Here is a 22,966-nt window from a genome sequence, read left to right on the forward strand (position 1 = left end):
ACTAACATAACTTATATTAAATGCATACATTTATACCTCATTAATGTTTTTACTTTGAATATCATGAAATATTTAGTCTTTTCAATTATAAATAGGGATTATATTTGCTACGTCATTTCTTGAGATAGGTGGACATGTTTTCACACATTTCATCTTAGATGGTGTTTCCAATTAGAAATTAATAATTGGTTATGTATTAATTTAGATTTTTTATTATTTTGATTACCTTATATCTTCAATTATTCGTTCACTGTGGTCCTGGTATTGCTTTAGAAAAGTCACTTCGGCCGACTGAGTGCTCTTCTCGGACACAAACTCGTCAGTTCTGACCTTAAACATTGGATGCAGGGCAAATACCTACCTTTAAGTCGGTCGCGCTCTGCTTACTCGTAACAAAAAGCATAGTTTTTTTATATTCACGAAAACTGCAAATTATTTAAGGCAGCGATAGTCAGAAATCGAAATGGACTTAATTGATGTGCCCTATGCTCCATCTATTAAACCTCTCGTATGATCTATCCTGAACACAGATTTGCAGTAATACCTTCACTTTAATCTACTAGAAATAATAAATTAAGAATAATGCAGAATAAATCAGGAATAATATTTATTTTTCGAGTAAAAATGTATCATGCCAATTACATAGTTGGACAATTAGAAGCCAATTCAGAAATCATAAATACATAACATCAGTTGCTCAAAGATGACTCTAAGAGTAACAATTGCATATACACACAGTGGTGGATTAGTGTTTTAAGACACTCACCCATCACTGGGGGTTTCTGGCTAAAGAAGATGCCACATGACTGCTTTGCACTTTACCTTATATACTAAGACCAGAACAAAAGGATTATAAATATTTACTACAACAACACCTGTTTTGGGGGGAGCGGAGTGGGTTTTCACAAGAGACACCACCCAAAAAGAGGACAGAATTCCCCTTAGTTTTCAATCTTCTTCATAATACCAGTGACTGCTGTGAAATTGAGACCATTTTACCAATCGCGAGACATTTAAAATGATACCAAACATGAAAGGAAAAAACACAAGTTACATTATACAGGTGCTGGTCATATAATTAGAATATCATCAAAAAGTTGATTTATTTCACTAATTCCATTCAAAAAGTGAAACTTGTATATTATATTCATTCGTTACACACAGACTGATATATTTCAAATATTTATTTCTTTTAATTTTGATGATTATAACTGACAACTAAGGAAAATCCCAAATTCAGTATCTCAGAAAATTAGAATATTGTGAAAAGGTTCAATATTGAAGACACCTGGTGCCACACTCTAATCAGCTAATTAACTCAAAACACCTGCAAAGGCCTTTAAATGGTCTCTCAGTCTAGTTCTGTAGGCTACACAATCATGGGGAAGACTGCTGACTTGACAGTTGTCCAAAAGACGACCATTGACACCTTGCACAAGGAGAGCAAGACACAAAAGGTCATTGCAAAAGAGGCTGGCTGTTCACAGAGCTCTGTGTCCAAGCACATTAATAGAGAGGTGAAGGGAAGGAGAAGATGTGGTAGAAAAAAAGTGTACAAGCAATAGGGATAACCGCACCCTGGAGAGGATTGTGAAACAAAACCCATTCAAAAATGTGGGGGAGATTCACAAAGAGTGGACTGCAGCTGGAGTCAGTGCTTCAAGAACCACTACGCACAGACGTATGCAAGACATGGGTTTCAGCTGTCGCATTCCTTGTGTCAAGCCACTCTTGAACAACAGACAGCGTCAGAAGCATCTAAAGACAAAAAGGACTGGACTGCTGCTGAGTAGTCCAAAGTTATGTTCTCTGATGAAAGTAAATTTTGCATTTCCTTTGGAAATCAGGGTCCCAGAGTCTGGAGGAAGAGAGGAGAGGCACACAATCCACATTGCTTGAGGTCCGGTGTAAAGTTTCCACAGTCAGTGATGGTTTGGGGTGCCATGTCATCTGCTGGTGTTGGTCCACTGTGTTTTCTGAGGTCCAAGGTCAACGCAGCCGTATACCAGGAAGTTTTAGAGCACTTCATGCTTCCTGCAGCTGACCAACTTTATGGAGATGCAGATTTCATTTTCCAACAGGACTTGGCACCTGCACACAGTGCCAAAGCTACCAGTACCTGGTTTAAGGACCATGGTATCCCTGTTCTTAACTGGCCAGTAAACTCGCCTGACCTTAACCCAATAGAAAATCTATGGGGTATTGTGAAGAGGAAGATGCGACATGCCAGACCCAACAATGCAGAAGAGCTGAAGGCCACTATCAGAGGAACCTGGGAATTCCTTCACATTCTATGGTTCTAGCCCCAAAACCTATTAATACAGTAAAAATCTCCAATTAAAGCCAAAACCGTGCACTTATTCAAGAGCTCTCAGTGAAAAGGAGAGCACTTTTTATGGTGGTCTGACTGTTACACTCTCTGATGCTAAGACACTACAGAAAGAAACAAAGCAAGTGAGATATGGCACCATGTTCATTCCCAGCATCTGACTTCATCCACTTTTAAGAGAGGATAGTCTCACGAGTTGCAGACTTTAACAGCCTTGCCATTAGTATGCAGAAACAGCAAAAGTCAGTTCAGACAAGCAATGAAGAGAGGCCTGGGAGAACAAGAGTCAGATGCACCTGTGCAACACGAGCAGGTAACTAGTAATCACGCTTACTCTTGTGGCTTTGTCATAAATCCCCGTTCCCCCATTTATGGTAGTCTCCTGATCAGTGTTTGTTGACAACACTAGTGCTCTGGGGTTACTTGAAGTTAAGTGTCCTGATGTAGACAGTGTACTAGAGTGCAAGTACCTTTCTGTAAGAGCAGATGGTATGCTTGCTCTCAAAACCAGCCATAAACTTCATTATCAGATGATCGGATAATGGAATCACATGGATGACATGGTGTGACTTCTTGGTCAAATCCAGAAATAACTTTCACCTGGAGCACATTTACTTTGAAACAGGAGTCGGTAAAAATAAATTCCACTGACTGTACAAAAATATATTAATAATATATATAAAAAATTAATGAATTAAATTCACAGTATATTGTCTAAAGTATGAAATAAATATTTCTACAGTTTTAGAACTCATTTCTCTATTAAAAGTAAATGGGTAAATAACCTTTAAATTTTAGAAATTCCATCCATGTATATTTTCTATCTACTGTACAAATTATAACAATAAATCAAAGTAACAATATTTAAATGACTACCCAGATAGCAAACTGACTGGTATCACAAGCTCTGGAACAGATCCACAAAACGGGTCTGGATCGAGTCCACTTGCACAACGGAATGGTTCCGGAAAAGATAAGGATTACAGATACAGATAGAGATCCAGGATCGTTTCGAACCCGTCCATGAAGCAACTCATCTGGCCGGATCTGATTTGAGTGTCCGTCCATTTAGTTTGTCATTCGGTCTGGTTACCTTCCAGATACTTCAATTAAAATTGGTATTCTTGCCGAAACCAACTACAAAAATATTTCAAATCTAACAGACCAACATTTGCTCTATAAAAGTTTGAATATTTGATATGTCTGCATTTTAATATTAATAAAACATGGTCATTTAAAACTTGAAAAAATCTAAATCCATCCCAGTAACAATAAAAATAGTTAATTAAAGACTGTAAATACATTGAAGAGGTACTACAGAAAAATGAAATGCAGCCATAAATTTTACCAATAACATTGTTTTATTTAATGAAAAACATTTTTCTAAATGAAAAAGAAGACATTTCAAAACAGGCTACTGTTGGCCAGGATGCTGACGGTGGGACGGCTCCTTGAGCTTCCCCGATCTGCTGCCAGGCTGAACCACCATATTACATGCTTTACAATGTCGTCATTATTGGCGGCAATGGACACATGACCCTTTCTCACAGCACCTGTAATACACAAGAAGATTTTCATTAAAATCTCATTGGAACTAAATTTCTTTTAAAAGGATACACATAACCACCGCTTAAAAAAAAAAAAAAAAAAATTTTACAACTTGACATTTAAACGTACACTATGTAGGTTTTGGCGCTCTAGCAATCAATAAACAAAACTGTGTGCGTCCTGCAGAAGAACATTGTAGTCGGAGCAACTTATTGTTGTGCAGTAGCAATAACTAAAAGATCTAAATGTCTTTATGAGAAAATATGGAAAATGACATAACAGATGAGCAATTTTATTGTTCTTAAGTATGTTATTAAGTATAATTTTTCAAATGTAGGAAAAAAGTCCATGCCATTTAAATGAAGGGTACATTTAAAAAAAACAAAAAAAACAAACAAAAAAAACATGCAAATACCAACAGCCTAGAAAGGTTAATTATTTAACATATTTTTAACTAGGTTACTACTTGAAAATACAAAACATTTAAATAAGTTATTAACATAAGCAATGATTATTATACATAACCAATGCATTAGATACCTTTACATATATTTTTTAATTAAAAAAAAATCAAATATTTTTAAACATTGCTTTAAAAAGGACACCAGAGAAGTACCTGAAGATATGTTTGCACAAGCTCTCCAATTTGGCACTGTGGGGCACAGTGAGAGTATTTGGTTCAGTTCTCTCCCCCATAATCAACAACAAAGTTTAAAAAATATTTGTCCAATAATTATATAATGAGGGACAGAGCAAAAACATATCAATCAGGTTTACTGGAGTTTGACAGCATCTGTCACATGCAGGAGAAAACACTCTTATACATCTTTGCTAATAATAGACAAGGTGCACTGAATAAGCGCATGTCTGGCACATATAGATGATCTATGTATCCTGAGTTCCATGGATATCTATATAATAACATCTAAAGACTCTTGACAAAGACTATGGATTTGAGAGTAAAATTGTGAGATTAGAACTTTTATTGTGCAAATCGGAGTGAAAAAAATCTATTTAAAGGAATATCATTAGGCAGGAGAGGAAAATCTGGAATTGTAGCCTTGAGTAAAGCTACAAAACTGTAAGTATCTGAAAAGAATGCTGCTTCAGAAGTGAAAAATTGTCTGCAAGTGGTTGAAAGATGCAAAAATGGCACCAATATATAAATCTTGAAGGGTATTGATGTCACAACTAGACCAAAATAGAAAAGCCCTCTCCACCAGAGAAATGATAAGTGGCTATTGGAGCATGAGTTGAGTATGACAGTAAACCAAAGAAACACTCGTTGTCTTGCATAAAAAATAACTTTTATTTCTACAACAGTCAACAGAGGGATCTAAAAGAGTGCAAAAGAGTCTGTAACTCGGCTCAAGCCTTGTCTTAATGTTCCAGCTATTTGACAATTATTACACTAAAATATTAGTGACAGGAGTGCATGAAATATGTTTACTTTTCACTGTACAGTACTAGCCAGTATTTTAGATTATTACACACAAGGTGTGCATCATGCCATAAAATAAATAAAATGATAAAAAAAAAAAAAAAGTGAATTGAAAACTTCCTAAAAAGGAATGAGTGATATAGCCTAGTTTTCCAACACATGTATTTATTTACCTTGTCATTATTGTGACCAAGTAATTTAAAAAATAGAATGTTGGAAACAACATTTAATAAATTACCAGATATATTTTGAGTCATGCATGCTCATACTTATTTGTTAACAGTCCTTTTGACACAGAGCCCTGCACATAACATGCAGAAAAATATAATGTCCATGAATTAAGAAATTGCTCATAACTTCTTATCTTTCCTTTGTAAATGTGTAAAGAAAATACCATTTTTGAAGCAATTATGTTTATTTTTGAAAACCTATGTTTATAATAAGTAATTTACTGAGTAGTTTTCATTGTAGAACAAAATAAATCAAAGTATCATCAAGTTATGTTTACCACAGGCTTTATTTTACACATACATTGAAAAACCCCATAGGAAAATATTAAGGAAACCGCTGGCGAATTAGCCTTCTGGGCTCTGAAATCATACCTGCATCACTTCATACGGGAGCTTTCCAGTACCCACAACACATTTCGGGTGGTATCCAGAAAGCAGGTTATGTGACATATCTGGGTCCGGTTCCAAAAACGGAGGTAACTTTCAGGGTAAGCAGCCAAAGCAACTTATTTCCTGGCTATAACCTGCTCCGGATCAGCATATGTTCTATTGTTAGTTTACTACAAGTACATGCCCTTCAGATTCAGAGGTATTTGGGCCACGCTTACACTTTTGATAAGGACCCAGTAGGTGTGACTGCACAGATTACACATAGTATTATAAAGTTTAATAATTTATAATTACAAAGCATTATTGTAGCATAAACCAAATGTTCTTTTTATTATACCTCATACACTGTTGATCTGTAATTAAAAGGTCTTTTTTGCTACTGGACATTTTCTATTTAACTTGGCAGTGAAGCGAGATAACTGACGCTGGTAGGTCACATGATAATGACATCACAGCATATTTACTACATCCAGATTAAATTCATACTACACACATTGTGGATTACTGGCTACCAACATCTTATACCCATCCCAACTGCATGGATCTTAGTGCTTTTTCCACATTTGCTTTTGTTGCATGCTTATGTTAAAGAGCTCAACTGTTTTCCTCTTTAATCCATACTGAAAATAATGACAAAATTCAACCAATTGGATATATGTAAAGGCACATACCTATCTATAAAATGTGAAATACAAAGATTAAAAGGAACAGCCTGCAGAGCTCAGAGACAGGATTGTGTTGAGGCACAAGATCTGGAAAAAACTGCCAAAATGCTGCAGTGAAGGTTCCCAAGAGCAGCTTGGCCTCCATTATTCCTAAATCAAAGAAGCTTGGAACAACCAGGGTTCTTCATAAAGCTGTTCACCCCACCAGACAGGACAAAGACCTTAAGCACACAGTCAACACTATAAAAAAGTAATACACTTAGAAATACACTTATTTCTAAGTGTAATGCAAAAACTATTACACACATCCTAATTAAATCACTATTTCATGAGTGAATGTGCAGGGGACTTTTTTTAAAATTGCTTTATTTCATAAACCTCTTGCCACACTCTAAAATCTGCAATTTTGTTCCCTGGTGATTTTGTAAATGTTTGAGGTCTCTTTGATATCTGGATCTCTTCTCACACTGAAGATACGTGACGCCTCATGTGACTGTTAATGTTTCCTTTAAATCTGAAACTCTTTCCACAATGATGGCATGTGTAAGGCTTCTCTCCGGAGTGAACTCTCATGTGAGTCTGAAGGTTTACTTTAAGTGTGAAGCTCTTTTCACACTGAGAGCAGGTGAATGGCTTCTCTCCGGTGTGAACTCTTAAGTGTTCCTTAAGGAATGCTTTGATTGTGAAACTCTTTCCACAGTGATGGCACATGTTTGGCTTCTCTCCAGTGTGAGTTGTTACATGCTTCTTAAGGTGATTGTTGTCTGTGAAACTCCTTCCACACTGCCGACATATAAAACAGTTCTCCCTTGAGTGAATATTCATGTGGTACTTTAGTGTTTCTTTACATCGAAAACTCTTTCCACACTGAACACATATGAACGGCCTCTCTCCAGTGTGAATTCTCATGTGAGAGTCAAGATTTCCCTTTAATGTGAAACTCTTCCCGCACACTTTGCAGTTGTAAGGGCTCTCTCCGGTGTGAACTTTCATGTGGGAATCAAGGGTTCCTTTACGTGTGAAACTCTTTCCACACTGAACACATGTGAACGGCTTCTCTCCAGCGTGAATGTTCATGTGAGTCTTCATATTTCCTTTTTGCGAGAAGCTCTTCCCACATAGTTTGCAGGTGAAAGGCCTCTCTCCTGTGTGAATTCTCATGTGAGTCGCAAGTTTTTTATTGAATTGGAAACTCTTTCCACACTGGTGGCATGTGAAAGGTTTCTCTCCGGAATGGATTTTTACATGCATTTTAAGGTGTTTCATGTCTGGGAAACTCTTTCCACACTGATAACATCTAAAACAAGTCTCTCTTGAGTGAATCCTCATGTGGTAATTAAGCTTTTCTTTACATTTGAAACTCTTTCCACACTGACCACATTCAAACAGCTTCTCTTCTGTGCAAATTCTCATGTGAGTCTCAAAACTTTCTTTTTGTGAGAAGCTCTTCCTACACAGTTTACAGGTGTAAGGCTTCTCTCCAGTGTGGATTTCAAGGTTTTGTTTTTGTGTTAGATTAGAACTGTTAGATTTGGTCTTCTGGGCTCTTGAGGTAATATTTTTAGTCTGTGTGGATTTTTCTCCAGTTATGAAATCATGATGTATCTCATGCTGATTTTTCTCTTCCACTTCATTGAGTTCTTGACTCTCCTCCTTTAATGCCGTCAGGTCTAAGGTGAAAAGAGACAAATACAAATTAACTCCAGTGTCACAAGTTCACCTGCCCATCCTGTCTTGATAAATGATGGTGAATCAATTTGGCTGTGGCAGTGTATAAATAAGAATTGGGCAGAGGGGGAAATGAGGCTCCAGTGGGCTCTAACAAAATATGATGCTGAGACAATGGAGAAACTAAAGGTTGAAAAAGGAGAAAGGTAGAAGGAGGTAATAAAGTTTGAATGTCCTAAATTTCTTTAAGGGGAGGGTCTATAAGCAGGTAAATGTATGGGATTTTCAGATCTTTCGATCTAATGGACAAAATAAGCTCAGGCAATTTACATATGAACGTGAATGGAGATGACTGAAAGACATACAGCTTTTGTTTAGACATCCTTCCATAGTCAAATTACGAAAAAAAGAAGGCAGTCTGGCAGAAGCTAGATATTTTACTTCACAACTTAATATGGTTATTTTTTACACAAACTCATCGCTTCGCTTCAGAAGGACTTTATTAACCCCCCGGAGCCGTGTGGAGTATGTTTATGATGGATGGATGTGGATGGAGACACTTTCTTCAGCTTCATACTCGGTTCCGTTCACTGCCATTATAAAGCTCGGATGCGTCAGGATATTTATTAATATTTCTCCGATTGTGAAGAAAGAAGAAAGTCATATACACCTAGGATAGCTTGAGTAAAGCTTGGGCTAATTTTCATTTGAAAGTGAACTAATCCTTTAAGAGTCTAAACTTTAAATGAAGCTGAATCAGGCTTTCAGAAAGCAGCAGGAGGGCAGACAGGGTACAAAAACACCTGCCAACAGTGAGTGAACTGAGAAAATGTACAGGACAAAAATATTTATTACCAGCCATTAAACAGAATTAGCATTGTTTTAATCAAAATATATATATTTGCGATTATGAGAATAGCATTATTTAGCTTTATGTAGCAAACAGCGCTCCTCACATGTATGTTGCGGCTCTTAATGTGAAGAAGATGTTTCTGTTGCTGCTGCAGGAGAAGAAACTCATCCTAGATCAACTTAATCGGAGCACTTCTGAGGATGAGAAAAGTACTCTTATTAATAATTATATTTTTTGACCATCTGAATTTCAGTTACTGTAGCCTATATGTTTTTGTTAGATACTGTTGCATAATTAAGTGAAATAAATTAATGGTTTTCATTGCTTAATTCAGCAGTTAATTTTAGGTTTAATGTTATGCAAAATAATTGTATTGTTTAGGCTCCTAATTTAATATGTGACATGTCATAATAACAAATGTCCAATAAAACAAATGTCCAGTGCAAGATAAGTAAGCAGGATCTTATCAGGTTGAAGCAGCATTAGTATTTGTCTGATCATGTGATCTCAACATGTCTGTCCACGTGAGGCGACCCGCTCCATGTTAGATAAAACAACTTTAATTATGACATTCGTCAAAAATATCACAAAATATAATTTTAATAAGGATCAAATGACTGAGTTCAGCTTTGAAAATGAAACAAACCTGTTTGTTCCTCAGTTTCTTCATGTTTCACTCTGAATGTTTCTTCAATCTTCACTTCTTCACTCTCCTCTTTAATAAACGCCATCTTTGTAATAGTGTCACGTGGATCTCAGTCGCTTCACTAGCAGTTTTTCTGTAAACAGAAAGAAAAATGAATCAAAACTAAATCTCTGAGTGTGTCTCAATCTGATGTAGTTCAGTGCACTGGTAAGAGAGTTAATGGACTTAAATGATCTGATTAGACTAAAAACACTCAAAACTATCATTAAATATTAATAAAAGAACAAATTATACAAACACTTTATATTTAGTTACGATTTGTATGTTATAAAAGATTACACTTACAAACCAGCTAATGTTGTCATGGAAAAGTTGTCGTTTGTGTTTGTTCTCGTTGCATTTACACGCTTTGAATCAGTGAGTCGTTTTGTAAAGCATTTGACTCATTTGAATTTAGAAAAGCTCCGTTTCTCTCATCACTACATGCCAATAGTTCGTGTTTATGATAAACTGATTCACCATATAGGGAATTAAATGACAGCAGCTTTTCTGTTACTCATGTATGGATTCGCTTTAAATAAGGGTCAGTTAATGTTAGATAAAGCATTATAATATTACAATCAATAATAATTAATTTTGCTACATATCTTGTAAAACGATTTAATTAATTTAACCGCATTAAATCTTAAAACACAAACCTTTCATCACAACAGACACAGGAGCGTGGCGCAGCCTTATGGCATCATATCGACACACCAAAATAAAAGTCTTGTTCACACGCTGCTGTGTCTAACGTAAATACAAATTCATATCATATTAGGAAAATATTAAGAATTATTAATGAAAGAGTGTGAGATTCTGTCTTATAGACAAAACTGTAAAATACATTTATACCAGATATTACAGTATTAATATGCAAATAGTGGTGGGCGATATGACCAAAATCTTATTTCAAGATATAAGACATTTTAATTCAAATAACGATAACAATAACGATATATCACAATATAGATTTTTTGGTTATTTAATCTCTTTTGTTAAAATAATAAGAATAAAGAAGCAAATGACACACAATAGGATTAAATACAACAGATCAAAGACAGAAATTACATTACATTTTTCAGGTACAGTTGGTTTCTTTAACATGTAGAAATACTGACAGAGGTCATATTCAAATGGAATTGGCTCATCTTTCAGGAAGGTCGAAGGTCATGGTATAGATCACATGGGTCTCATCTCTGAAGGTGCTGCTAGATGCAGAAGAAGCTCATGAGAGTGTTTGACATCCTCTATTGAAACACTTCATCATTGACTCTCTCTGCTCTGATGAAAGTGAAGTATATTAATATATTGAATTATTTGTGTTCATTACAGCACTGAGAGCAGCAGCGGGACGATCACATGACAGATATAGAAAGAAAACACTGACATTATTCACCTCAACACTACATGAATTCAGAGCATGGTATTACCACAGTTCATGTAGAAAAACATGGTTTTATCATGTCAGGATACTTTCTAGATCAGGACAAGCAGCATGAACCACTGAACAAAGAAACTCCAACAATTCTGACATTTACAGTAATGATGTGATTCATCTGGACTGATTTCAGAGTTCAGCTTACAGTTTTCCTTCTTTCACACCTAATATATTTCTGAGTTATCTGGATTGAACTGATGATGATTGACTCAATCCTTGTTGTTTTTATCTTTTCTCAGAGTTGTCAGAGCATCAGGTCTGTAAATTCAGTTCAGGGGGAGGTTTATTTAAAGTAAACTGGATTAGATCAGAATAATTGTGCTCATACTTTCACTGATCAAGAGTTTACAGTATGATCACATGATCTGGGCTTATATATTTCACATTTATTAATAAACTGACATTTATAAATTTGACAACAAAGTACCTTTAATTGAGTTATACGTTATGTGTTAATGAATCCTGTGTGTGATCATTTCAATTGAAAGGTAATTTTGAGAGAAATAATAAAAATTATTTATGTGACACTACAATAAGAACTGAATGACCGATTTCCATCAACACAAACAGAGGTTGATAAAAGCACAGATACACACCGTCACTCATCATGACTCACAAACACACACTGATCTTACTGTCTATATGAGGATTCATTACACACATTTATTCTGACAGAAGTTCAGCTGTAGTATTAATGTAATGAAGAGAAAATAAGAGACTCTATAACATCCCACTGATACTGATTTATCATGAGCTCAAAGCATTATGGGTAGAATCTCTCTATAGTCTATTTTGATACATCAACACAGTTTCACTGATGATCCAGAATAAACTCTAAACCCAGGATAGAGCGGTTGAGTGAATGTGGTCTGGACTGTGTGGATGAGGCTCATTGTGTCTCCAGAGACGCTGTAGAAGGACAGAGTTCCTGCACTGTGATCCACAAACACTCCTATTCTACTGCTGATGGACTTTACAGGGAGTTCAGTGTGTATGTTATTGTGTCTGAATGAGTAACTGGAGGAAGAGCACCTCAAACTCCAGGACTGATCATTATATCCAAACACACACTCACTATCCTCTCCCTTCCTGCTGATGCTCTTATATGACACTGATATAGACACACCAAACAACCCACTCCACTCAATCTCCCAGTAACAGCGTCCACACACACTCTCTCTACACAACATCTGCCAATGATCAAATCTGTCTGGATGATCAGGATACGGCTGCTCTCTGAAAATGTTAGTAATCACTCTGTTCCTCTCAGACAGACGGAGGCGTTTATTCACTGTGTTCAGATCCAGAGCGAGCTGATGGGAATCTGATGGAGATAAAACACATCAGAATCAGGAATTATGAATCTGATCTTTTAATGTATCTGAACTCTTCATGTTCAATATATCAGCAGTGTCTCAGTACAGTTTACCAGATATCCTGTGCTAATCATCATTTACATGATCAACTATAAAACTCTTCTGTCATGTTTTCTTTCTCCTTCTACAGGAAGAACATGAACACACTCAGTGAGTTTTTCTGCTTGTTTTCTTAGTGACTTACATTGTAGGAAGTCGTTCCTGGTCCTGGGAACAAAGTTGGTGAAAGTGACTGTGGAAATCAACAGACAGGAAGAGTATGATTATTGTAATGAATATATATGGATATTTATTCATAATGCTGTTATTCATATTTGTTATTTGTTTTCATTTAGAACCACACACACATGAACAAGTATATACAGGGCTACCAACTCTCAGGCATTCAGTGTGAGACTCACACAGTTGACACTGTTCTCATGTTCTCACGACACACAACCATATTTTCACTCAGTGAAAAATCACAAAGCAAAAAGGACACTGACACCAACAGACAAGACAGAGCAGGTTACTTTTGATATGAAACTAAGTCTTAGCTTTTAAATTCTGTCAATTTTATTACAAAATTCCAGCAATAAATACAGTTTTGGTGCTCTTAAATGTAGCACATGACGGATCGCTGTAGCGCCTCAGTTCATGTGGCACGTGAACCGATCATCTCTTACTCTTTACTAGTTAATATTAAATAAACACAAATGAAAATCAAAAGATATGTTGGAAGATACAGTAAAACATACTGAAATGTATCATGTCTCATGTGATCAATCAATCAGTATTTCAATCATGAAAAGACATCAATAATACAGCATTATTGAGAGATATTGAATCAAGATCAGAATCAAATCACAAGCTAATGAATTGAAATCATTAAATTTGAGTCAAGCACTAATAAAAACAGTAGACTACCAGTTATTGTAACATGTAAATGTACTCTGACCATACTGAGGACCGTAGACAGGTCCCATGTAGGAACCATGAGGGGGCGGGGTCAGTTTAGCCTCCTAAACCCCTTCAGAAAACGAACAACCAGATTGATCTTGCATACGGACTGGCCGGCCACAGGAGTGTGGAATGCTGCTATGGCCACCACATAGACTTGAGCGTGGAAGGGGTGTGACCCTTATCCAGAAGCTCCAGAAGAAAAGACAGAACCAGTGAAATGTTACAGGACGTCATGTCTTCACTCCTAACTGTGCACCAGTTGGAGAAGACAGACCATTTATGGGCTTAGAGGCGTCTTGTGGATGAAGCTCTAGCCTCAGAAATAGTGTTCAGGACCCTCGCAGGGAGGTCCATCGGCTTCCGTCGAGGAGCCAGAGGTGAAGGGCCCAGAACTCTGGTTGGGGGTGCCAGATTGTTCCTTTCGCTTGGGAAAGGAGGTTCTTCCTCAAGGGAAATGGCCACGGGGCTGCAGAGAGCAACTGTGTCAACTCTGGGAACCATGGTTGGTTCTGCCAGAGGGGGGCCACCAGAACGACTGAGCGTCTGTACCCCCTGATCCGTCTGATGACCTGAAGGAGCAGCGCGACTGGAGGGAAGGCGTATAGGGGAAGGCCGGGCCATTCGCGGGCCAGCGTGTCCCTGTCCCTCAAGAAATATACTGGGCAGTGAGAGTTGTCCTCTGAGGCAACAAGGTCGACCTCTACCTTCCCAAAGATACTACAGATCATGTGAATCATCTGGGGGTGAAGTGTCCACTCATCTAAGGACACGTTGCCCCGGGACAGTATGTCTGCCCCTTGGTTCAATCTGACTGGCACATGCACTGCTCTCAGCGAGCACAGGTTGGGTTGTGCCCATAAGAGGAGGCGTCGATCTGAGTCCACCTTGGTGGTTTATGTAAGACATCACTGCCATGTTGTCTGACCGGACTAAGACATGGTGCCCTTTCAGATCTGGCAGGAAGGTTCTGAGGGCCAGAAAGACTGCCAGCATTTCCAGGCAGTTGATATAAAGCCTTTTTTCTGCACTCGACCAGGAGCCAGAAGTCGCTCCCCAACCCATGTTGGAAGCGTCTGTTGAGACCACCTTCCTTCTGGAGACCATTCCCAGATCCACGCCCAATTGGAATCAATGAGGGTCCTCCCAAAGGGGTCAGGGCCATGATGCAGCCCTGATCCACCCTGATGCAAAGGCGTCTAAGACGCCAAGCGTGGGATGGAACTCGGGGTTTCAGCCTGTACTGTAGGAGCCGCATGTGAAGCAGGCCCAGCTGAAGTACTGGTGACGTGGAGGCCATGAGGCCCAGCGTCCTCTAAAACTTCCTAAGGGGGGTTGATAACCCAACCTTGAAAGATGCCGCATGGCATTGAATTGTCAAGGCTTGTTCTGGCATGAGCATGGCCAGCATTTGGGCTGAATCAAAAACTGCTCCCCAGAACGAGAATTGTTGGCTGGAAGACATTGAGCTCTTGGCTGTATTGGTCCTGAGTCCCAGGCTTTCCAAATGGCTGAGGAGCATGGATCTGTGAATGTCTAACTCTGTCACTGAGGTAAGTCGAGAAATGCACTTCGTGAAAGTGTGTGGAGTTAGAGAATGGAAGGACCATATACTGATAAGCCCCCTTTCGAACGCAAATCTCAAGAATGGTCTGTGATGAGGTGCTATCTGGATATGAAAGTATGTGTCAGATCCACTGATAAAAAAAAAAAAAAAAAAAAAATAAAAAAAATCACACTTGCAAAAGGATTTGTTTCAATGGTAACATCTTGAATGGCCATTTCATAAGGGTGCAGTTCAGATGACTGAGGTCGAGGATGGGCCTGAGGCCACCATCCTTTGGAACAAGGAAGTAGCAACTGTAAATGCCTGACTTGCTGTGGGTTGGAGGAACTGCTTCTACAGCTTCTTTTTGCTAGCAAATTCATCATTTCGGTGCGGAGGATATGAGCCACGTTGCTACCTACGGAGGTGGTGACCACGCCCCTGAAGTGGGAAGGCCTACGAGTGAATTGCAGCGAGTAACCTCATTTTACTGTGTTCAACACCCAACTTGACACTCCGGAGATGGGTTCCCAAGCCTCAGCCTGGGTGGTCAGGGGTTAAAGTCATTTGTGGTAACTGGAAGAGGAAAATAGCTCTCTTTTTAAAAATGTTTGTTTTTTATTTTGTTCCCTATAACGGTGGTCTGCTGCATGGGAGCGTGAACATGAACAGGCCCAATGCTTGCAACAAACATTGCTTTCAACACCCGGAACTGAACGGAGAGTTGGGAGGCAAACTCAAGGCTGTTTGGCGGGTGGTCCAGCCGCAACAAGACTGCCCCCTCCTCTTCCTTCCTGAAGGATCAGGATGGCTTCTGAGTGCATGATCTTGTAGGATTGTCATTGTGTGAAGGGCAGAGCCTGCTTGTCCAGCTGAGGTGTTGGCACGACCAGCGAGAATTGAAGTGGTCCTACAGGGCTTGGACGGATGGGCGACCTTTGCTTTCCATCCAATCGCTGTGGGCAGGCAGAGGTACATGGCTACGGCTTCGTCTAACTTCTCGTAGCCTTTTTCCTCAGCTCCATCAATTGTGGTGAGGGCAGTGAAGGCAGAAGTACAAAGGCACACCGAGTAGGGGACGCACAGTGACTTGGTGAGCTTGTTACGGACCTCCGGGAAGAATGGTGCAGCTCTCATTTTTTCTTGCTGGCGCCCCAGCAGGAACCATTCATCCAAGCGGCTGCATGTGGCCTCCTCAGGGGTAGACCACTCTAATCCGAGCTCCTCGTCTGCTTTTGAGAGGATGTGCATTGCTTGGCATTCATCCCAGCTCTAGTGTCGCGTGAATCCTTAAACGGTAGGGGGTTGGGGTCATCCAGATCCCTCGAATGAGAGGCCGCTCGCTCCAGAAGAGGGGCGCTGGTCTGTCAAAAAAGAGCATGGGAGAAACCACTCTTTGTGGGGAGAGTGTTGAACGCGGGAGCTGCGCCGGCGTGGGATCACTCATGCCCGACTGCTCAATCCTCTACCTCCAATGGAGAGTGTGAGGGGCGGAGCCGCTCTCTGCAAAGAAAGTGATCCACGAATGGAGAGAGGCGAGACTCATGCTCTCGCAATCAGAGTAGCTCATCTCAGTGAGTGCACTTTTTGTTAAGAAAGGCCATATGCGAAGAGACGTGAATCTTCATGAATAATGCTGTGATTCACACCTGAGGAGATTAAGACCCTGCCCCTAATGAGCCGCAATATGAGCCATTCAGTCAGGAATTGCACGATGGTATCGTGCGCAGTGGGCTGGCTCCAGGGGGTTAAAGAGGAATTACCATATGCCAAGCAATAAAAAATTTAAAACTTCCCAGCATGCCACAGGAAAAGTGTTCAAAAGCAGCGCATAGTTTTTCACAAAAATATGTCTAATTTTATAGAATTTTTGTTTAACTTCTGGATAATGATTTGTGTAATTTGAGTGCTTAACTCCATTTATGAGAGTGGAATATTTAAATGTGTGGTCTTCGTCAAAATGAAAACATTTTAAATCAGGTTAAATCATTTTCTTTTCTTCATTACATCATTACTTCACTCACTGGTCACCTGCTTGGAGCAGGATTCAAACTGGGGTCTCCGGCATGGGAGGCAGACGCGTCAGTCACTAGCACTCCTCTTGAGATCAGCGGATTGAGGTTTACACGCACAGCTCTTACTGGCCTACATCCATTACACACAGAGTGTTTGGACAGTGCACACGTATTTACACTAAGTTTATTTTTTATATATCCCGATACACATTTCAATGCCTTTTTTTGTGCGTACACAATGTTTATACATCAGGCCCCAGAACTTCACCTTTGTCAGAGATCTGCTTGAGCTCCTCTTTGCAGAAATCCTCCAGTTTGTCTCTCAGCTGATGGACAGATTCTCTCACGTCATCAAAAGAGGAGAGAGAACTGAAGGGATTGTCATTTACGTCTGTAGATTCAGGAGGAGCTGAGAGAGACTGGAAACTCTACAGAAAACAGAAATCAAAGCTCATCACCTCCACACTTCAGCCAATAACCTGCACTACTGTCAGATTTGAGCAGCTCTTGTTGATCTTTAGTAACTCTCCTCAATCCAGCACTTTCACAGCATCAGCTTCATTCTTCTCATATTCATTATATCATGTTAGAGCTATAAGTTCTAGCGTTTGACACTTACACCATATGTGAACTTCCTAGTAAAACACTTAATTATCAAACATCTGTAATAACATAAATGTAACAGATCAAGAGCATCAATGGCGTCACATGGCAGGTTTAAGTTGATTTGATTAGGAAAAGCAGTTCAAAGGCAACGAGTAGACTGAGCATTATTTATAACTTTTGAGCAGTTAGTGGCTCTGAAATTCACAAGGACTCTTAGGACACAATCCCAAGGTCAGGTTTTGTGGTTTAAATACACTAAAGCATTGCTAATATACAGCCTTACTTCCTTTATAGGACTTCACTGTCAAATTCATTAATGTGTTCATGAAAATTATCATAAAAGGTTTCAGCAGGTTTAAAGATTATCTGATTTTGGTTTGTAGTATAAGTCAAAGATTGTAAAAAGATAAGTAAAGAGATGATGGGAAATCTAGCTGGGTGAAACTGATACCATCAAGTTCATGGATTTCACATTGTTGTAAAAAATGTTTAAATATTAATGAAGTTTTGAGTTGTTTCTGTCTGGAAGCTCAATATATCTTTCAGAAAAATGTTTCCTAAGAGATTTCCAGAGCTGAACTGCATTTGTAAGTGCGTCTCTTTCAAAAGAAGATGATCAGATGAGAGTCTGACTGATGATTATATAATAACCGAACACACAGATCAACACTTCAGTCAACGGCTCATTCTGCTCTCATGAAATGTTTCTCTGTGAGTCTCTTGCTCAAGTCCACTATGATCCTGTTCTTCTAGATCTCTGTTACCTGCAGGAAATGGATGTGATCCTGTGTGTGTGAAAGCTGCTCCAGCTTAGCGTCTCTCCTCCTCAGATCATTGATCTCCTGCTCCAGTCGCTCCAGTCGTCCTTCAGCTCGACTCACTGCAGTCTTTTCCTGATCTCTGATCCGCTGTGTGGCCTCAGAGTGGCTTCTCTCAATGGAGGGGATGAGCTCAGTGAAGATCCTCTCACTGTCCTCCACTGCTGTCTGTGCAGAGCGCTGTTAGGACACACATCACAATCACACAGTGGCTTCAGTGAGTCCTGACTGAGACTTCTCAAACTTCTCTTCTTCTCCAGACTCACCTTATGAGACTCCACAGCCTCTCTCAGCTGCTGAAGATCTTTCTCTCTCTGCTGGATCCTCTGCTGGAACCACCTCTGCGTCTCCTTCAGCTGGTGCTAAAGGACAATCCAATGACAGGAGAAACATCACATAAATCATCAAGTAAACAGATATGAATCCAGTATCAGTGAAGTGCTGAGACTGAGGGGTTAAGATCTTTCATGGTAAGGTTACAGTTTCAATCATAAGTGCCAGCATTATTTCATCAATGCCTAGTTTTATAGGGATAGTTCACCCAAAATGTAAATTCTTTCATTGTTTACTCATCCTCATGTCTTCCCAAGTGAAGTTATTTATGTAATTTCAGGAGAAGTATGCTCATCTAATGTTCAAATTAATACCAAGGAATAAAAACAGCCTCTTACCACTTCCCATTGTTAGATTTTTTTTTGGCATCCCTCCTGCTACCCTTCTTTTTTCTTATATTTTTTTGCCTATGTAATAGAGGGGTAATCGGAGCTCGAGTAGAATATCCTCTCTGAGCATGTGGGCACACAAACTTGTGAAACTTGTACTATTTTTTTTCCTTGCATAACACAAAAGAAGATATTCTGAAGAATGTCTCTGTTTCTCTATATAGCAGCCATATTACCCTGTAGTCCAAGACTGGTTGCCCACTGAAGCTAAGCAGGGTTGAGCCTGGTTAGTACCTGGATAGGAGACCTCCTGGGAACACTAGGTTGCTGCTGGAAGAGGTGTTAGTGAGGCCATCAGGGGGTGCTAACCCATTGGTCTGTGTGGGTCCTAACACCCCAGTACAGTGATGGGGACACTATACTATAACAAACACCGTCCTTCGGGTGAGATGTTATACCGAGGTCCTGACTCTCTGTGGTCAGTAAAAATCCCGGTAACACTTTAGAATACTGATCCTTCATTAATGAACTAATGAACTAAACACGGATTAGCTAATAGTGAACTACTACATTCAACTGAGCACAATTATTCACTAATTCATTAATCAGAGTTTCTTGTTAGTTAATAGTAGTTACTAGAGTGTTAATAAAGCGTTTCTCATTTGTTCCAGTGTAGTTATTTATTAATGAAGGATCAGTATTCTAAAGTGTTACCAAAATCCCAGGATGTCCTTCTGGCCCAATTTGCACATTGGCCTCTGTCCATCATGGCCTCCTAATCATCCCCATACACTGATTGGCTTCATCACTCTGTCTCCTCTCCACCAATAAGCTGGCGTGTGGTGGGCGTTCTGGCGCAATATGGCTGCCATCGCATCATCCAGGTGGATGCTGCACATTGGTGGTGGTTGAGGAGATTCCCCCTTCAATATGTAATGTGGCTTGAGTACCCAGAAAAGCACTATAAAAATGTAATGAATTATTATTATACTTTACATATGCTGCCACTAGTTTCCACTGCTATGCCAATGACACTCAGATATATATTTCATCCCAACCAGATGAAATCGCTAAATTATCCAATTTCACAGAGTGTGTTAAATTCAGATAAGACTGAGGTATTACTTATTGGAACAATAACCTGTACACAGAATCTCTTCAAATGTGAATTGAACTGAATTTCTAGAGCCCAAATCAAATATGGTGACACGTCAAGAACATCAAACCTCACTGGCTCAAGCATGTCACATGACTAAAAATGCCACCATATTTTATTTTTCGCTTCAAAAGACTTAGGTTATCCCCCTTGGAAATTTTTTTTTATGCTACCTTAATGTACTTTCTTTTGTGTTCTTCAGAAAAAAGAAAGTCATACCAGTTTGGAATAACATGAGTAAATGATGAATGTACATTTTTGAGTCTAATCATTCAGTCCTGTCAATCATCATTATGAGTGTATATAAGCAACAGTCATTGCGCCGTTTCAATGACAATTCTAGTAGACCCCATAAACAAAATTATGAGCCTGTAAATGATCATAATGACACCTCTTTAAGTTCATACCTGTTTCTCTGTCCTCTGTGCTGCAGCTGATACAGTGTCGTGGTTTTTATGTTCATCCATCGTACACAGCAGACATATACACTTCTGATCAGTGCGGCAGAAAACCTCAAGGAGCTTGACGTGTTTCTGGCAGATCATCTCCAGATTCACTGAAATTCTGGCTTCTGCCATTTTACTGCAAGAATACAGAGAAACAAACATGCTACAGCTCAACTACACTTCAGTTTCTCTTTCTGTGAACTGAAAGTGTTTCCTGGTTCTGTGTTTGGGTGACATGGTAAAGTACCTGAAAGCCACACTTGAGTATAAGTATAGATATCTTACTAGAAAATGACTTTGGTAGAAGTTACAGTCACTGTTTAGAATAATACTTGAGTAAAAGTTTTTTATTAAACGTACTTAAGTATTGAAAGTATATGTACAAGTAAATGCAAAATACAAAAGGAGCAAAAATATTATTAAAAATTGTTCTATATACAGTTTGAGCAGCAAGATTGTGTTCAGTTTTAACTCTGTTTCATCCATTTTGTTTTCTTTGAATAAAAAAAAAAATGGTAAAATGTTTATTGTAAGTTTTAAATATAAAAAATATTAATTATACCTTGATCATTCATGTTAATCCATAGTGCATTAACTAATCTAAGAGATGACTTTAACATGTCAAAATGTATTAGTAACATCAGTTCTGCTCATCTTCATACGAAGTACTATGTGAATGCTTACTTTCAGTTGTCTCTGCTCATTTAACTGATTTATTTGAATCTAATAATTCATTATTAGATTATCGATTATTGTCGTTTCATAGCTATTTGTCATCATGAGCTAACCTAGCAGTGTGGATCAAACAGCTCACAGAGTGTGAACAAATGAAATGCAGGAATTCATTTAAATGTTGTGTTTTCATACAGTTCTATGCTGTCCCATACAGAAACAGGCCCGGTTCCAGAATCGAATCACTGAGGGTGCTTTAGTAGTAAAGTGCAGATGTAGGCTAAGCAACGGCTCCACCATAGCAGTGAGACATTTAAGATTATTTACAAGTTATCACTTTTACCAATAATTGGCATAGAATTTCAAAAATATTTTGCTATGAATATTTTTCTGTTAATCTATTAATCTGTCTTTACATTGCTTTAATGTGTTACTAGTATTTTAACATGTCATATGTGACCCTGGACCACAAAACCAGTCATAAGTTGCACGGGTATATTTGTAGCAATAGCCAACAATACGTTGTATGGGTCAAAGAATGTTTGCCTTCTGGTCACTCAAAATTTGAACATGTGGACACAGAACAATGTCATAGCTCTGCAATAGGAAAGGGAGCTTGCCTAATTGACCCTTTGCCGGGCGTTTGATTGACAGGTGATCTAACCAGTCATAACGCCGAATCCGCCATTTTGTCTGACAAAGCATTCAGGGGAGTTAGTAGATTAACGTTGGTGGACTTGAACTTGAAATATGACGTGCACTGATGTCTTTCTGTGGTTGAAACATAGCAACAGTAACTAAAGGAGGCGGGTCTTTGTGAACGGTCAATTAAACAGATAGTTTGCCAAATGCTAATATCAAAATCAATAATCATAAAAAATAATGAATTATTAGAAGAAGAAAAAAAGAAGAAAGAAGAAAAAAATGCACACCCGAGGTCAAGTGGACACAGGGGCAGACTGGCCATCTGGCAGACCAGGCATTTTCCCCTCTGGGCTGATGTGGTTTTTGGGCCGATACATTTCATACTTTTTTGTGTGTGTGTGAGATCGGCCCATGAAACTCGTACATCGGCGGCCCATTTTGTTTTGCTTTCTAAGTAAGTGTAGGATTTTTTTTCAAACCCATTCTCCTACACTGTTTACGCTCAGCGCTTCCAGGTTCTACGTCAAAATGCCGACTCATTATTGACCGGCTCCTGCATCAGCATCACACGCATGCGTTGTGCTGCTCACGTGAACAGCCTCTGCCAACACTGAGCCACCGTTCTGACGTAGAGCCTGGAAGCGCTGAACGTAAACAGCGTAGGAGAATGACACAAGAAAAGATATTGTTGAATAAAGTCATTATTTTTGTTTTGTTTTTGCACACAAAAAGTATTCTTGTCGCTTCATAAAATTAAGGTTGAACCACTGCAGTTGCGTTGACTATTTTAACGATGTCTTTAGTACCTCTCTGGACCTTGAAAGTGGTGGATAAA

At 39.0% G+C, this 22,966-nt stretch overlaps 3 protein-coding genes across 5 annotated transcripts in view; 1 reads left to right on the forward strand and 2 right to left on the reverse strand.

Moving 5' to 3' along the window:
* LOC127511088 (gastrula zinc finger protein XlCGF57.1-like) overlaps positions 1 to 22,966 on the forward strand; it is a 195,809-nt gene that overhangs the window by 140,987 nt on the left and 31,856 nt on the right. The window lies entirely within an intron of this gene.
* On the reverse strand, positions 3,669 to 10,559 carry LOC127511180 (gastrula zinc finger protein XlCGF57.1-like). 2 transcript variants are annotated; one of them, XM_051891867.1, is made up of 4 exons: positions 10,469 to 10,559; positions 9,771 to 9,903; positions 5,921 to 8,273; positions 3,669 to 3,882 (listed from the first exon to the last, which is right to left on the reverse strand). In XM_051891867.1, exons 2-3 carry the CDS (start codon positions 9,853 to 9,855, stop codon positions 7,066 to 7,068), a joined length of 1,293 nt encoding a protein of 430 aa, XP_051747827.1. In that variant the 5' UTR covers positions 9,856 to 9,903; positions 10,469 to 10,559; the 3' UTR covers positions 3,669 to 3,882; positions 5,921 to 7,065. The 2 variants fall into 2 exon arrangements, with proteins under 2 accessions (XP_051747827.1, XP_051747828.1); XM_051891868.1 differs by lacking the exon at positions 10,469 to 10,559 and adding an exon at positions 10,116 to 10,379.
* LOC127511184 (tripartite motif-containing protein 16-like) lies at positions 10,779 to 22,601 on the reverse strand. The gene is made up of 6 exons (XM_051891874.1): positions 20,776 to 22,601; positions 18,817 to 18,912; positions 18,497 to 18,730; positions 17,395 to 17,554; positions 12,811 to 12,858; positions 10,779 to 12,574 (listed from the first exon to the last, which is right to left on the reverse strand). Exons 1-6 carry the CDS (start codon positions 20,974 to 20,976, stop codon positions 12,051 to 12,053), a joined length of 1,263 nt encoding a protein of 420 aa, XP_051747834.1. The 5' UTR covers positions 20,977 to 22,601; the 3' UTR covers positions 10,779 to 12,050.

Source organism: Ctenopharyngodon idella, chromosome 4 (assembly GCF_019924925.1).
Source record: "Ctenopharyngodon idella isolate HZGC_01 chromosome 4, HZGC01, whole genome shotgun sequence".
NCBI lineage: Eukaryota > Metazoa > Chordata > Actinopteri > Cypriniformes > Xenocyprididae > Ctenopharyngodon > Ctenopharyngodon idella.